At 41.2% G+C, this 17,658-nt stretch overlaps 1 protein-coding gene across 2 annotated transcripts in view; it reads left to right on the top strand.

Moving 5' to 3' along the window:
- KLHL29 (kelch like family member 29) overlaps positions 1 to 7,927 on the top strand; it is a 1,298,229-nt gene extending 1,290,302 nt beyond the window's left edge. For both annotated transcript variants that reach the window (XM_040348525.1, XM_040348526.1), the window contains exons 15-16: positions 3,516 to 3,660; positions 7,543 to 7,927. In XM_040348525.1, the coding sequence (XP_040204459.1) occupies positions 3,516 to 3,660; positions 7,543 to 7,726 (329 nt within the window). In that variant the 3' untranslated portion in view covers positions 7,727 to 7,927. The remainder of the gene's footprint in view (positions 1 to 3,515; positions 3,661 to 7,542) is intronic.
- Positions 7,928 to 17,658: the final 9,731 nt, after the last annotated feature.

Raw genomic sequence — 17,658 nt, 5'->3', positions numbered from 1 at the left:
CCTTGGGGTTCCTTTAGCGTTTGCTAGGGGTTCCATGAGCTGTGGCTGATTGACCTCCCATTTGATGGTGCTTGCATAATTCTGGAGCCTATGCTAAGGTCTTTTTAGCTGTCTATAATGGAGGTATTCTAACCACCATGGCAAAAGGAGAATTTTTCCCGCTGATGTCCAACAAATTGGTTGTAGAAGGGGCCTGAAATTTACTTCAAGTGGTCCTCTTGGGTAAAAAGGTTGAGTAAGGCTGATCTAGCCCTTTTCTCCTAAGCCTTAGCCCGTCATAGATGGTTTGAATCTCGGCTGGTACAGCAGGTACCGGGTGAAATTCAAACCATGTGTGGGCAGGCTGAATGTACCAAATCGATCGATCAACCTGGGTACAATCAGCCTGCCGAATTTACCTGTGATTATCAGTAGTGCTGCTATAGCCTCTAGCAATAATCACTGTCTTCACAGCCTTCACCACCCGGAATCCTGCCCCTCCCGGAAGAACTTTGTTGATGGGGGAATCGTGCAAATTTCTTTCCTGCAACCCGTGGCTGCAGAAAGAAATTTGGACTGTCTATAGCCTACATTACGGTCCATGGCACGCCTTTTTCATTCATTGTAATTAATTTCTTTCAACCATGAAGGGCCAGCATCACATCTGGGTATTACCACAGCATCCCGTTTTCAGAAAGCTATGTGCCGGCCCCTCCAACCAGCCATGATCTGCCCGCATTGCACAGGGGAGCACATAGGGTGACCACATTTCCAAACTACCATTCAGGGACACCCCCCTTTCCAAAAATCAGCTTGTGCTGTAACGAATCACAGCACAGTGATTGGACACAAGAGGCGGGATTTATGATTTGTCCAATCACAAGCATGGGCGGGATTGTGCTCCTCTAGGCATTCAGGGCAAGTACTGTCAGTGAGTAAAGCGGTGATGTGGTGGCCATTTTTTGGGCCATCAGATTGGCCCGGGGGGTGGCATTGTCAGTATCATTCCGGGACACTGTATTGTCCTGGAATGAAGGTGCCCGGGACAGACCTGCAAAATACGGGACTGTCCCGGGCAATCCGGGACACGTGGTCACCCTAGGAGCACAGGGACCTAGTGATCATGTCACTCGGTCTCAAATAAGGTAAGTAATGACAGAAAGATTTTAAACATTTAATTACTGTATTAATCGAGGGGGGGGCCACGGAATGCAAAATATAAGCAGGTTAAACTTCAGCTGTAAGGTATTTTACTCATCTGCTGCTTCCATACGCTTTATAGGTAAACTGGTAATAAAACTTGCAGAAGATTTTTAGAGGCTTTATATCAAATTATACAAGTGGCAAATGAAATCAAGTCGCATAATAAGTCATTAAGCCCAGTTTGCGGATGAAATAATAAGTACCTGGTTTCAATTAACACTACGTGGGAACGCGTGGGCCAGGAAAATCGGCGCATTTCAAAAGAAGTCTCGATAAGGTGACTCTAAAATGTACTTACACATTGATAATAAGGCTGAGGCTTTATTCTGCAGCTGGCAGACATCTGAAGAAAGACACGCTATGCGCCATTAAAGAACCAGAAAGGGACGTGTCAAAGATCAGACCAAGTGTGTAGCGTGGAATCGAGGACAGATGAAATTTGAATGTGCCGAAAAGGGAGTGTGGGGGAGAATTACAATCCCTCATTTCTACCTTTTATTTCTGGAACGCTGTGCATCAGAAATACACTGCATAGAGAGAATGCAAAGCCGCAAGGAGCCATGCCTCCGCCTGACCCCGGCAAAATACTGTACAGTGAAAGAAATATTCTCCGGAGATTTCGGCTCTCTATTTTTTTCCCATCTGTGGTTGAAATAAGAAAAGAGCATCTGCACTGTGCTCCAGAGCGGGGCTGATACCTGGCGGGTCGGATGATGTCTATAATGGGGCCCTATATAATGGACCTGTACTAACAATTAATACAGGTACACACCCACCAGATACATGTAGAAAGCAGATTTCCAAATGGATTCAAAATATAAATGTAAAAGCACAAAACATTACCAAAAATGGCCAATTTAAAGTGGCGGACAACGCTTACATATACCGTATTTATCTGGGTATAGCGCGCACCGGCGTATAGCGCACACCCCAAGTCTAGAAGGCAAATTTCAGAAAAAAAAATGAATTACTTACAGTTTGAATGCCCCTCGTCGGTGTCTTGCCCGGCGTCCATCGGCGGCCTTGTCCGGTCCGGCGTCCGTCTGCGGCCTTGGGGGTGTCCTCCCTGCTTCTCCCGCGCTGTCTCTGAGCGCCGCCACCGACATATACCGAGCGCAGTACACTCGGTGTCCTCCCCGCTTCTCCCGCGCTGTCTCTGAGCGCCGCCGCCGACATATACCGAGCGCAGTACACTCGGGTGCACTCGGCTAGGCTCAGCCACGCTCGGCTCCTCTAGCATAAAGGCTAGGAGGCGGCACACGAAAGCCTTTTCTCCTGGCTGGAGAAAGGCAGCTTTAAAAAATGCGATTTAAGCCACATGCTGCACACAGATTTCACCTCGATTGCACGCATGCACAGTGCCATAATATTAATTCATTCTGGCCATTAGAATGCGTTAATGCACAGTAGTGTTTAGGTGCATTTATGCACATTTTTTCTGCCCGAACACTCCTCTCCTGAACGTGCTAGTGATATTTATTGCGGCGATCAGCGATTTTTATCATAACTGCGACATTATGGCTCACACATCGGACACTTTTGACACCATTTTGGGACCATTGTCATTTTTACAGCGAGCAGTGCTATAAAAATGCACTGATTACTGTAAATATGACACTGGCAGTGAAGGGGTTAACCACTAGGTGGCGCTGCAGGGTTTAAGTGTTATCCTGGTGAAATAAATTACTGCAGGGGACAGTAAAATTGCATGATTTAAATTAAAAGAATACATTATTTAGAATTGTTACTGTACTGTATCAAATAAATGCATAAAAAAATGAAAAATATAGATTCCCTATACAGTAAAACCTTGGTTTGAGAGTAACTTGGTTTGAGAGCATTTTGCAAGACAATCACATTTTTTTTTTCATTTTGACTTGATATACAAGCGATGTCTTGATATACAAGCAGTGTCATGTCACAACTGAGTATAAAAGAGAAGAGAGGCGCCTCCAAGTGTAGCAATATGGTTACATTTATTGAAGGTACAACATTTAGCAACATATTGCTACACTTAGATGCGCATCTCTTCTCTTTTATACTCTAATCCCCTTGTGGAGGCTTCCATTTGTGGATGGACATTTTATGGGTACACAACCTATCACATTGCTATAATCTTTTTATATGGACTATAAACTGAAGGACTTATAAATAAATGCTTGTGGAACGAATCATTTGAGTTTTCATTATTTCTTATGGGGATGTTCGCTTTGATATACAAGTGCTTTGGATTACAAGCATGTTTCTGGAACAATCAAAGGTTTTACTGTATATGATCTTCAGTAATTTGAGTATGACCGGTCAATGTCATTATTCTTTTTTTCTTTTGATAGATAACAAATATGCCCCAGCGGTCACTCTGAATGGCTTTATCTTCATTCTGGGAGGAGCTTATGCGAGAGCCACAACCATCTATGACCCAGAAAAAGGCAACATAAAAGCTGGACCCAACATGAATCACTCCAGACAGTTCTGCAGGTGAGACAACAATACATACATACAAGTACAGCAAAGTCCTAATATGGTTGAAAAAACTAAACTTGTTACATCTTGGGGTACAAGGGAACGCTGTGACATCATCAACTATGTACTGTAAGTGCAGTGCATACAGTGTGGCTCATCTTGTTCTGCACAGTTTTTACAAGCAGTGGATCAGATCCAACTCTAATTTGCAATAACTGGACAGTGTATATATATATATATATATATATATATATATATATAATGATAATTATTATAGCCAGGATATGAGCTTGTTTCCTCGGTGATGGTTGCATCAATACATGAACATTTTGATGCAATATGTACCTGTGCATAGGTATCTGCATGCTTTTTAAGTATCTTTCTTGACCAATGTGAAACGTACACAATTTTTGTGTTACTATAGATACTTATAGTGGCTTGAAAAAGTATTCATACCTCTTTAAATTTCCAAATTGTGTCATGTTACAACCAGACACTACCACTCAACATGTTTCGCTTTTTTGGAGCTTCTTCAGAATCTCCTGAAGAATCTCCAAAAAGCGAAACATGTTGAGTAACTGTGTCAACGCTTCTGAGAAGGCTGTCCACAAGGTTTAGGAGTGTGTCTATGGAAATGTTTGACCATTCTTCCAGAAGCACATTTGTGAGGTCAGGCACTGATGTTGGACAAAAAGGCCTGGCTCGTAGTCTCCGCTCTAATTCATCCCAAAGGTGTTCTATTGGGTTGGGCGCAGGCCAGTCAAGTTCCTCCATCCCAAACTCGCTCATCCATGTCTTTATGGACCTTGCTTTTTTCAACGGTGCGCCATCATGTTGAAACAGGAAGGGGCCAACCCAAACTATTCCCACAAAGTTGGGACCATGAAATTGTCCGAAAAAATCTTGGTGTGCAGACGCTTTAAGATTTCCCTTCACTGGAACTAAGGGGCCAAGCCCAACCCCTGAAAAACAACCCCACACCATAATCCCCCTTCCACCAAATGATTTGGACCAGTGCACAAAGCAAGGTCCATAAAGAAATGGATGAGCAAGTTTGGGGTGGGGGAACTTGACTGGCCTGTAGTTCTCATAGAACTACCATAGCACTGTGAGCACTTTGGTAGTTCAATTATTATTCCTGTCAGAGTGTATCAGCTTGCCCGTACGAGGTACGAGCCAGCAGATACACTGCAGATCTGCAGGAAACCTGCATGGCAGAAGCAATCTGCTGATCACTGGTGCAATGCTTTACAGACTCCTGCAACAAAAAATAAATGCACATTTTTAAATGTACATTTATTTATTTATTATTCAAAAGGCAAACTTTTTCTTTAACATCCATGCCTATTGGTATATACTGATGAAAGGTGTTTACCGTAATATCTCTATTTGCAGACTTGCAAATATTTCTGTTTATGTATTTGTATACACATGCCTGGAGTCTGATTGGTTGCCGTTGACAACACAGACAATTTCTCTTCCCCTGGTTTACATTCATGTTGCCCATTTCCTGGTCCTGGAAGCCAGTGATGGCCATCAATCTGAGTGAGTGGCAGGCTCCATCTGCTGCTGTGCCGCTCGGTGCCAGCTGCCTGTGAATTCACAGCTGTTATCCAGATAATTTACAAGACAGTGTTTTCTCTAAATATTTATCAAATCATCCTCATCTACTAAATGGAGAGGCAGCCGGATAAGCGGGAGAAGTTTGGTCTCCTGGCGGGATTAGCTTTCACATATGAATGTGTGATGCCGAGGAGAGTTGAGCCTTGCCGGATGACAGGTGCCCCCCCTCCATCCACTATTACCCGTACTGCTCAGCACCACATTGTAAATGATCATCTATACTGTGCGCTGCTACATCTACCCATCATGCATTGCTGAGACCAGATTGACAGCCCAATTTATCTTCAACATGAAACACTCGTTAGCATCTATTGGGGTCCCAAAAGCCCAGAACTGCATAGAATTTTCCAACTTGTGCAATGCAAGAACAACAGAGGATCAGATGCCAGACAGCAGCTGAGCAAATACCAGAGCAGCACAGCCCACGTCATACCAAGTCTACCCAACATCCCCAACTTTATTCCAGATCGATCTATCTATCTATCTATCTAAATTTCTTAATTATTATCTATCTATTTATCATTTTCTTATCTATCCAGGACCATTCCTCACTGTCAGGGGCAGGCGAACCTTAGTAATCCTTTAGGTTACTGGCCGCTTCCTGTATATGGATTCATCAGGTAGTGTGCGGGTATTCCGTCACGTCCTCGATGCCGCAATGTCTCCTGGGAGCTTTTGTCATTGTTCCCAGGAGACATTGCAGGTTTAGTAATTAAGCATATGAGAGTATCATTTTATTTTTTTTGGTGGGGGAGTGGATCTTGGGTGGGAGTTTCCACACTTTTTTCCCCAGGACTTGACCCCTGTCCAGGCCATTCACAGAAATGTTGCTAAGACAGATTATAACATTACTAAAGCCAGACAGAGGAGGGCCACATTGTTTTAACTTGGGACACAACTGGGGACATTCAATATTGAGTTGGCCCACCCTTTGCAGCTATAACAGTGTCAACGCTTCTGGGAAGGTTGTCCACAAGGTTTTTGAGTGTGGCTATGGGAATGTTTGACCATTCTTCCAGAAGCGAATTTGTGAGGTCAGGCACTGATTCATTTCAAAGGTGTTCTGTCGGGTTGATCAGACCAGACCAGTGCAGACCAGACAAGTTCCTCCACTCCAAACCCCCTCATCCATGTCTTTATGGATGTTGCTTTGTGCACTGGTGCGCAGTCATGTTTGAACAGGAAAGGGACATCCCCAAACTGCTCCCACAAAGTTGGGAGCATGAAATTGTCCAAAATGTCTTGGTATGCTGACACCTTAAGAGTTGCCTTCACTGGAACTAAGGGGCCAAGCCCAACTATTTGAAAACAACAACACACCATATTCCCCCCTCCACCAAATGATTTGGACCAGTACACAAAGCAAGGTCCATAAAGACATAGATGAGCGAGTTTGCGGTAAAGGAACTTGACTGGCCTGCACAGAGTCCTGGCATCAATCAGATAGAACACCTTTGGGATGAATTAGAGTTGAGACTGTGAGCCAGGTCTTTTCGTCCAACATCAGTGCCTGACCTCACAAATGCGGTTCTGGAAGAATGGTCAAACATTCCCATAGACACACTCCTAAACCTTGTGGACAGCCTTCCCAGAAAAGTTCAAGCTGTTATAGCTGCAAAGTATGGGCCACCTCAATATTGAACCCTACGCTACGGACTAATGCCTCGTACACACGATCGGAATTTCCGATGGAAAAAGTCAGACGGAATTTTTTCATCAGACATTCCGACCGCGTGTATGCCCCATCAGACTTTTTCCGTCGGAAATTCCGACCGAGTTAGAAAGAGAACAAGAAACTCCGTTCGTCTGTATGGAACTCCGACGGAGAAAAACTGTGCATGCTCGGAAACAATTCGACGCATGCTCGGAAGAATTGAACTTCATTTTTCTATGCTCGTCGTAGTGTTTTGATGGTCGGAATTTGGTGTGTCCGTGTGTATGCAAGACAGCTTGAACGGAATTCCGTCGGAAAAACCCGTCAGAGTTTATTCCGATGGAAACTCTGATCGTGTGTACAGGGCATAAGACTGGGATGCTTTTAAAGTTCAAGGCAGGAGTCCTAATACTTTTCACAATATATTGTATTTATCTATCTGACTTTGCAACAGATTCACAAATATTGATTCCATAAAAAAAACTGTATACAGATATACTGACAAATAATCGTTGGGTTTACATATATTGTAATGTGTTCCAGTCCTACTGGCAGTTCATGTAACTGGTCCTCTTAGAAATTGTCACCTCTCACTCCATCTTCTTGTCCTGTGTTTACAGCGCCGTGGTCCTGGAAGGGAAGATCTATGCTACAGGTGGAATAGTCAGCAGCGAGGGTCCTGCGCTCGCAAACATGGAATACTACGACCCCAAATCCAACACTTGGACTTTATTATCCAACATGCCTTGCCCTCTCTTCCGCCACGGATGTGTAGTCATCAAGAAATACATTCAAAGTGGTTGACAAAACAAAACAAACACAGATGGAACTGTCTCCTTAGCCGAAGATGTTTTACTACATGTACAATTTTTTTTTCTGTTTTCTGATTTTTACCGTTTCAATGGCATTTGTGCCAAATGTGAAGCCGGTAATCAATTTTTTTTTCTGCTTCAACTGCATTTTTTGGGTTATTTACAAGTATGATAAAGGACATTTTTGTTTTCATTTTCTCTGCAGGTTTTGAATACAATCTACATTGAATGTAGAATATCACCTACTCCTCTGGGTGATGCTGGAGCATTGGGCTCCATACTATGTACTATATTGTAAGTTACTAAGGCTGACGTGTCACTAGGCGGCATAGTGGAACACGTGGACACCTTAGGTGCAATAGATTCCCATATTTTTTACATGGGTTCAGTGAAATAGGGTTTGGGAAGGGCGGATGTGTATTTTACTAATAGACGTGAGGATGGGATTTTGTTTTTTGTTTTTTTCAGATGACTGTTTGGTATAGTACTGCTAAGCATCTCATTCTTGGGAAAGAGGGCGTTTGTTTTTTTGTTTTGGTTTTTTAATGGCTTTTGCTCTATCTTACCCATATATAGCATTAGCCAGGCAGGAGGAAATGAAACAGTTTGTCAGAACACGCAATCTTATTTTTTAATACAATTATACATTTGGGCCTATTAAAAAAAAACTTGCAAGGGGCAGAGGAAAGTACCCCATAGCACCCAATCAGTACCCAAAGCAACCAATCATATTGCATCTTGTGCTTTCAGTAACAAAACTTCAGATTGGTTGCTTTGGGTTATTGTGTTTTGCTCCTTGCAGAGGTTACTGAATAAGCGTGATTAGCTGTACCCATCGGCAACCGGTCATGTGAAGAGTCTGAATACAACTGCTTTACCCATTCTAAAGGTCAAAACTAGTGCATACTATGGGCATACTATCAGTTTGTACAAGACATCTGCTTTCAAAGTTATTGGTAGTCCAACAAGCAAATTTTTTTTGGTTTTCTTGGGGTTTATTATGTTGGCTCCCAGTATGCTTTGCAAGGTGGCTCATAGCAGAAAGAGAACACAAAGCATTGTGTGAAATTTAGGAGGTCACTGTATTGAGTGTGCCCGGACAGACATTTTTGATGGCTGGTAAACAGTACTTTTAATTTGCCAAGAACTGTTAAAGAGTTGGTTCACCTTTACCAAAAATCTGCCTATGGAGGTAAGTAGCACCCATAGATAAAAACAAGCTGTGAAACTTTGACTAAAGGTAAATAACACCCTTGCTATAGGTGTATGCCATTATTGTGCCTTATTAAGGCTTGCCAAAAAACTTCCAGAGATGGCATTATCCCATCCTGCCTTGCTGCTAGCACATTGCTAAAACACACCTAGCAGCTACTTCTCATCCCCACCATCACAGAAGTGATCTCTCAAGACCCTGTATACCTCTAACATTATCTTTACCATCACAGCATCATTGACCTCAAAGCTCCTGCGACAGGAGAAAAAGAGCGAATACAAGGGGGGTTTGAATGTGCTGGGAGTGTCTTAGCAACGTCCGATCAACAAGGCAAGACAGGATGATGCCATTTCTTGTTTTTTTTACCTAGGCTTTGGAAGGTGCGTAAACTGGCCTACACCTAAAGCAAGGGCATTATTTAACTTTAGTCAAAGCTGCACAGATTGTTTTTATCTACAGGCACCCCTTACCTGCATTTTTTGGTAAAGGTGAATTAACCCTTGAAACAATCACAGCTATGTAGAAATAACAGCTTCTGCTTGCTTTCTTCTACAAACAGACATTTTATATGCAGCATGAAGACAAACGTTTTACCTCATTTATTTTAAATGTTCCCCATAGATAAAGACAACAAACAGTAACTTTTATAGGACTGTTAACTTGGAACGGTATTGAGATGTTAAAACAAAACTGTTGGTTCAAATGGGGAAAATAAGGTAAAAACGGATAAATATATTTTCTGACACTGCTAGTTAAAATGGGCAGAAATCGATCTTTATTTGCTATTATGTAAAATCAGGTTGAGAGTGGAAGAGTGAGCATTGTGCACCAATCAGATTCTCCGACACTGCAGAGTGCTGTCATCCTAAGATGTCAGGTGGAGGATGTTAAAGCTGGAGGAGTGACACTGATAATGGCAGTATAGCTGTAGGCTTTAGCTATATAGCATGGTAGAGCAGTTTGTAGCAGTGACATCATGCTCCTAAATACAGTACATCCATCAGTATCTGTATATCTAGAGGCAGCTCCCATCAGAAATGCCTTTGTTAATCTCTATCACTATGTAGAGATCTATTGATGTCTAAAAAAAATGTATTGACCTTGCTATCAGGACCATATGTCCAGCTGAAATAACATTATTACTTAATAATTCCTATGTTTAACCTTTCAGATATGTGGATATGGTACAATAATTTCAGACCACTTAAAAGTATAACAATAAAAGGAATTTACTTAGCTTGGTTTAAAGATGTATTACAGATGATGACAAATAGATAAATACAGCATTCAATCCAGGGGAGTCACAATTCCATTAGAATGGAAATACCTGGCGGTGATAGTCGTTAATTCAGAATATTCTTCTTGAGTCCTGGATCCAACTCAAATAGCCCTTTGTCTTCCAGATATATATATATATATATATATATATATATATATATATATATATATATATATATATATATATATATATATATATATATATATATATATATATATATATATATAATCAGTCCCAAAAAGAGTTAAACCCAGTTTAACCCACATTCCCAACTACTCACAAAATAATGGAATCAGCAGCTTCCCACAAAACAATAGATCAGATGTCTCAGTACTTCTACACAAACATGATTGATAACATAAAACTATTACTAAGTTTCTTGTATATCAATAACTATTGCAAACCTACACTACACCAGCCAACAACATGGCTTCCTCCATTGCAACTACCTGTAGCATTTTCTTGCAGTTATGGATGGATTCCTGTAAATTACCTACATGATTCTTTCATCTGTCAGGGGTTCCCGCTTCAGATTCTCCCTTTCAGAAATGTTATCTAGGGTTCCCCCTGCCATTTGCTCTCATGGCCATCACAAGCCTAGTCTAGGTCCTTCTGCATTCTCTGGTTCGTACTAATGAATAGTCAAAGACATAGATCTCACAAACAGAGACATCAAGACAAATTAAAAAAACAGAGGGTGTTCCACCTTTCAGGGTCCACCCAGAACTGCAGTTGGCTAACCCATAAAGCCACTCAAACATATCTTCATACTTTGATAGTTGGCTATGTTGTATTCATACAAACCAAATAAGTCATCAAAATCTAATTTATAGAACGTTATGTGCATCTTTAGTTGGCTGTTATGACAAACTGTTTCCCTTTCTTAATAGAACATGTATTTAAATCATCAATTAATGGTTAGACCACATACAGTATAAATATTAGTCTTCCTGCAGATCTTAATGAAATTGAATTTTCTGCTACTACTAGTAAAATATCATCAAAAGACACATATATATATATATATATATTAATTTTGTAATTACATATATGAAGGTTAGATTTTGGAGGCTATACCAGCTAGCTATTTTATCAACAACTATAAAAGAAAAATATGCCACCAGCTCATCAAACAGAATATACAAATATGTATATTTGTTTTCTATACCTCTTTAATCAAAGTTACCAGTAAAAAGAACAATATCTCATGCTACGTTCATTATCATTGTACAATTCTACCTGCCATCTACAGATACCATTCGCTGATGATTAGGTTATATCCGATCAGAGGTGGACATGAAAATACTGCATCTGTTAGTGAATGCAATCATTGTACAACCACTTCTAGGTTGTTCTCTGCACAGTCAGACCTCTAGAAATGGCTTATGTGGCCATACCTGTGTCAGCTAAAAACATGATCCACTGACCTACCAACAAAGGTCTATAAAGCGAAATTCAAAAATAGATACTGTTTTACCTTGAGGAGCTAGTACACATGGGCACCAGATGCCAACATGCTCATGTACAAGTTGATATGAAGTGAACAAATTGCACAAATCAGGTGTACCTTGATTCTTAGGCCGCGTACACACGATCAGTCCATCCGATGAGAACGGTCCGAAGGACCGTTCTCATCGGTTAACCGATGAAGCTGACTGATGGTCTGATGTGATTACACACCATAGGTTAAATAACTGATCGTGTCAGAACGCGGTGACGTAAAACACAACGACGTGCTGAAAAAAATGAAGTTCAATGCTTCCAAGCATGCGTCGACTTGATTCTGAGCATGCGCAGGTTTTTAACCGATGCTTTTGCATACTAACGATCGGTTTTGACCTATCGGTTAGGCGTCCATCGGTTCAATTTTAAAGCAAGTTCTAATTTTTTGGACCGAAGGTTAACTGACCGATGGGGCCCACAAACGATCGGTTTTGACCGATGAAAACGGTCCTTCAGTCCGTTTTTTCATCGGTTTTGACCAATCGTGTGTACGCAGCCTTATAGGTGAATAACAAAATGTCATAATTATTTGGATTCAGATTGGTACCATTTGGGAAGAATTCTTAGGGTCCTGTATAAGAATGTACAATGAATAACCCTTGCAGAAGTGCCCCAGCTACTAATGAGCTTCATCTAATAAGGAAGGCATCAGACTCCATACAGAGTGTTCATGTACTCTGTTAACACCATTCATGGGTTTGTGTGATGGGCTTAAAGACTGAAGGTCAAAGTCATTCTTAGTTCTGCAGTTTCATTGAGAACCTGCACAGCCAGTCAGCCACTAATGGTTCACAGCAAAAGGCAGCTTTTCTCTCTTAGTTGTACAGCCTGCCCTTATATGTGGTATTCAAGGTAATTACTGTCACAGAGCGGTGAAGTGCTTAAGAGGTCACAATATCCTGGATTTAGATAACTTTTAAAAATACATTTTAGTCCGTTTTTCTGTTTTAGATAGGGCATGGAAGAGTTAGAACCTTTGTCAGGGTTGTATTGTTGTCTGGAAGGCTTCCCTTAACTTCCTGTATTTGTGACAGGTAGTCACTGCAACAGGAAGTGAAGGGGAACCTGACAGATTCTACGTCTTCCCAGTTTTTCAGAACTAAAAAAAAAGTTAAATTACATTCTTTTATATAGGATTTGCTACTAACACATAAGAATCAAGGAGGGTATTCTCCACCACTATTCAAAAAGCTAATTGCATATCTCTACCCATGTCTATTAAAGTGGACCTCTGGCCGACCCCCCGGCCTATTTTTTTTTTGGGCAGTATCTGCAAATTTCAGATATTCACCCATCCAATGGATCCAGCCTTCTCCTGCTGAGATCCTTTCATGCCGTGCCACCACTTAGTCCTGCAACGCCATGTTCTCTGACATTAACAAAAGGCAGGCTGGCTCTTCCGGGTTCAGTGGGTTGGCCTCTCGATGATGCACTGGTAGGCCCACCCCCCTTCTCCTTTCCTTGACTAAAAGGGTATGCCTATTGGGATAAGTGACATATATATCTCGGGATGCACAGTGGGCAGTGTATGCATCATCCCCATAAGGTAAAAAAAAAACAGTGCAATACTTCTGCAGGATGGGAGGAAGAGTGGAATAGAAGGAACCTGTGGGAAAGGGTGAAGGTCCGCTTTAAGCATTATTTTTTTGCCTTTTTGAACAATAATCAACCCTATACAGCAGCAGGATCGTTTTTGTTTCTATTTGGTCACTGGACATCCAGACACCACTGCCATTCATTGACTGTTCAAGTGTCTATGAGCACCTATGAGCTCACCGCTGCTGCAAACACACCAAATTGGCTACTTTCAACAGCTGAGGACTGTATGGGGTGGGAGGAACTGAGAACAATGTCTGTCTTTTCAATTATAACCAGCAATACCACTGCATGAGGGTATTTTATTAATTCCTAAAAGTTCTGCAAAGTTTAAAAGTTATTTTTCTGTGCCAATGCTATCTTTTGTACTATTCATCTAACTTATTAAAGTGGACCTAAACATTGTCTACGCTAGCACCAGTAACTGTGGGAATCTCCAGATCTATTCCTTTGTCTCTGCAGAGCCCCTTTAAATTGTAGGCCTTGCCTTATGCATAAGTCAGTATTTAGCACCTTCTGGGGCTAAGACTGACCCCTCAGCTTAATAAATAGTCCAGTGTTAGAACCTCAGAGGTCAGCAGGAGTTATGACATTGAACTTTTAAATAGCAGGGGCAGGGGTTATCATTAGGAGGGTACTGTATACAGTCTAGGTTTGAAATCCAAATCAATAAAGAAAAGGCCTTAGGTACTTAAGCGGTTTTGTTAGCTTAGACACATATAGCCAGATTCAGTAACACTTACGACGGCGTATCAGTAGATACGCCATCGTAAGTCCGAATCCACGCCATCGTATCTTTAAGCGTATTCTCAAACTGAGATACGCTTAAATGTTGCTAAGATACGACGGCATAGGAGACTTACGCCGGTCGTATCTTAGCAACATTTAAGCGTATCTCAGTTTGAGAATACACTTAAAGATACGATGGTGCGGATTCGGACTTACGATGGCGTATCTACTGCATATTTACGCTGGCCGCTAGGGGCGTGTACGCTGATTTACGCCTAGAATATGTAAATGAGCAAGATACGCCTATTCAAGAACGTACTTGCGCCCGATACGCTGTTTACGTAAGGCGTTTTTCAGGCATAAAGATAAACCACCAAAAAGATGGCGCAGCCAATGTTAAGTATGGACGTCGGAACAGCCGTTGAATTTCACGTCGTTTACGAAAGCATTGACTATTTGCGACGTGATTTTGAGCATGCGCACTGAGATACGTCCACGGACGGCGAATGCGCCGTTCGTTAGGCGCGTCATTTACGTGGGGTCATGATTCATTAACATACAACACGCCCCCTACCTGCCTATTTTGAATTAGGCGGGGTTACGCCGGGCCATTTGTGCTACGCCAACGTAACTTAGGAGGCAAGTGCTTTGTGAATACAGTACTTGCCTCACTAAGTTACGTTGGCGTAGTGCAAATGGGATGCGCTACGCTGGCATAAAGATACGCCGCCGTACGTGAATCTAGCTAATAGTCATTACTTGACAGGTTCACCTTAAGGCCTACCATACAGTCAACCTGTGATTTGTTACCTAGGCTCCCAAGTCAGAAACTTGTACAGATATATACTGATAGCTGCAACAGTTATTGCAGGAGACAAAGTTTGTGAATGTTGCTTCTTTAAAAAAAAACTCTCACTGTTAAAGAGAAACTGACTGCTACATTATGCCTAGGCACTATGTAGCTGAAATGTGATTAAAATAAAAAAAAACATTATTTTAGGTCTTGGTCCAAAAAAAGAGCTTAGCTGGTGATGTTTTTAAAACACTACTTTAGGCCATATTCACATATATACCACAATGCAAATGAACACATGGATCTATGCGTGTTGTACTGTGGTTCAATTCATTTTAAATTGCACCTGAACGCAAACGCACAGCGCACCACAAATAGCGTACGCCGCTCTGTGCATTGTGGTGGCCAGTGTTTGAAAAAAATGGTACAGGTGTGTTATTTTGTACATTGCAAAGTATTGACAGCTCCTTTAAAACGAGTGAGCTGCGTTAATTCAGTGCAAGCTGATGCATAAAATAACGCCACATTGTGAATGGGCCTTAATGTTGGACTTTAGCGTGGTGGTAGCAAGCTCCTTCTTACTTCTTTGCCAAAAGTATAATATATTACTACTTGGTTTTTGCGTTTTTACTTTTCTATAAACGACGCTAAACATTTACATTGACACTTGAAGGAGTAAAACCTGCTAAAACTATAACCTTGTATTATTTTGCCATATCTTTAAGAAAATATTTAAAAATTATTTTATTATTTAATTTCGATATTATTTGTTGCCGATGCCGAATCCACTATCCTCACAATAATGTCCAATTTAATATATTATTTTGTATTAATAGTTATTTTTACTTCTGTAAGTCTGTTGACGTAATTTACCGCTTTGGTTCCAATATCAATGATGTCCCAGATTATGTTACAAAGGATATGAATACATTTAATTCAATTCTATTTTGCCACAAAACACATTGGATGCAGTTTTTATTTTAAACATTTTCAGTTATTTAGATGATGTATTTTGTTCATTATAACATACAGTAATATATTTTGAATAATTTTAGCTCTATGATAGCTTCCTCCATTACGTGCAATAAGAGCGTTTGAATTTGTAGTCGCTTTTAAATATACTAATAATGGAGCAAAAACATTCTTATTTCCAAAATAATCTTGTTATTGATAATATCCTCATGACATAAATTTGTTTGTATGGAATGCAAAACTTTCTTTGTGAATTCCGCTAGGCTAGCTTGTTTTCAGTGACCTTCCAATGAAATCACTGGGTTCAGATAGGATATAATAACTGACAGTCTAGTTGCAGTTTACCATCACATAAAGTACACCTGCCAGTGACATAAACGGTGGAGCAGCCATTTTGTAAGCTGATTAAGAAAAATGAATATTAATATCACTGTAAATTAAAAAGATGAATATTTATATATATAAAATTTGTAGTAGCTGGCAGAATGAGATACAGCAAAGTATCTAGAACATCAATTCTTAACTAGATGTTCCTCCAGAGGTTGGAGGGGTTCCTTAAGCAATAGCTGCATAGGTTCGGGGACCAACCCTACTTGGTGGAGCCAGCTGCAGGACATCAATTTACTTCTTAGCTGTGTGTAAAGGCAACACTCTGACCGCCACTATAGGGGGGGGGGGGGCATTCTTCCCACTGTTCTATATTATAAGGGGCATTTTTCCAGACTAACCCCCAATGAATTGGTTTTAGCAGAGAATTTGTTTTTTCCATGGAAACTAAAAATTATTTCAAGGTTTCCCCTTGCGTAAAGAGGTTAAGAAAGGGTCTAGAGCTCTGATGCACAACCTGTGGACATTTATGGTTGCCGTATGTCCCCTGGACCCCAGAAGCCTATAGTGGCAGCATTTCTTTACTACGGAGCTATGATAGCATTGACCTATAACAATTTAAATTGCAATGTCTCCATTCTCTTCACTGTCTCCTTCAGTATGTTTCCAACCACTGCTATAGCATGTCCACAGTCTTTGGCCAACTCCTCTTGTAAGTCTGTACTTTTTGATTGCTCATTTACTAAAGGGGGTGATAAAAATAATCAGTTGAGCACACTGCCACAGTTGCAAGCCAGCACGGCAAAACCTATACAGTAGGTTGTGTTTGGTAGGCAGTACCGGCGCCTAATGTGATTCATTTACATGGATGCCAAATGCTTGGCTCATGGTCATGGCACAGTATTTCAATAGAAAGTCCCTTTTTGGATCAAGGGGAAAAAAGGGGCATTCAGGAGGCAGAAGTTTCACCTTGTTAATGCCTGGCAGCCCCCTTCTGAAAAGAGTTTTACTGTGGTTTGCTTTGCAGAGGATGCTGCCCTCATGTATATGAGCCCTGTCAGACTTTTGTTGGGTTGCATATACTGCATGATACATATGGCCCCAGCCCCTCAAGGGCTGCAGTTGACCTACACCTTCTATGTTGACAGCCTCTGCTCTAAAAGGAATCGCACTATTGTGTTCTTCTACCAAGTTACACATGGAAAACATGAATTCGATGCACCACAAAGGAGGTAAGTAAATCATACCCGTTGTTCTTATTTCTGCTGAAGATGCAGACAAATTTCCGTCTACATGACCTTGTGGCCTTATTACATTTTTATACCTATTACCAGTAAGATACAAGGTTGCTATAGTGATGCAATAATAACACGTCGGAGTGTTGCCATGATTCAGAATAAAGGAGTAAAGTTGCCAATGTCCGAGGGAGACCGGCGTCCTCCCTCCCCTCCTTCTCAGCCTTTCCTCATCATCCCTGCTTTGTAAAAGCCATTTTAGTGCTTGGAAGCTTGT

The sequence above is a fragment of the Rana temporaria genome, chromosome 4, assembly GCF_905171775.1.
Source record: "Rana temporaria chromosome 4, aRanTem1.1, whole genome shotgun sequence".
NCBI classification, from domain to species: domain Eukaryota; kingdom Metazoa; phylum Chordata; class Amphibia; order Anura; family Ranidae; genus Rana; species Rana temporaria.
This window is presented reverse-complemented; position numbering and strand designations above follow the sequence as displayed.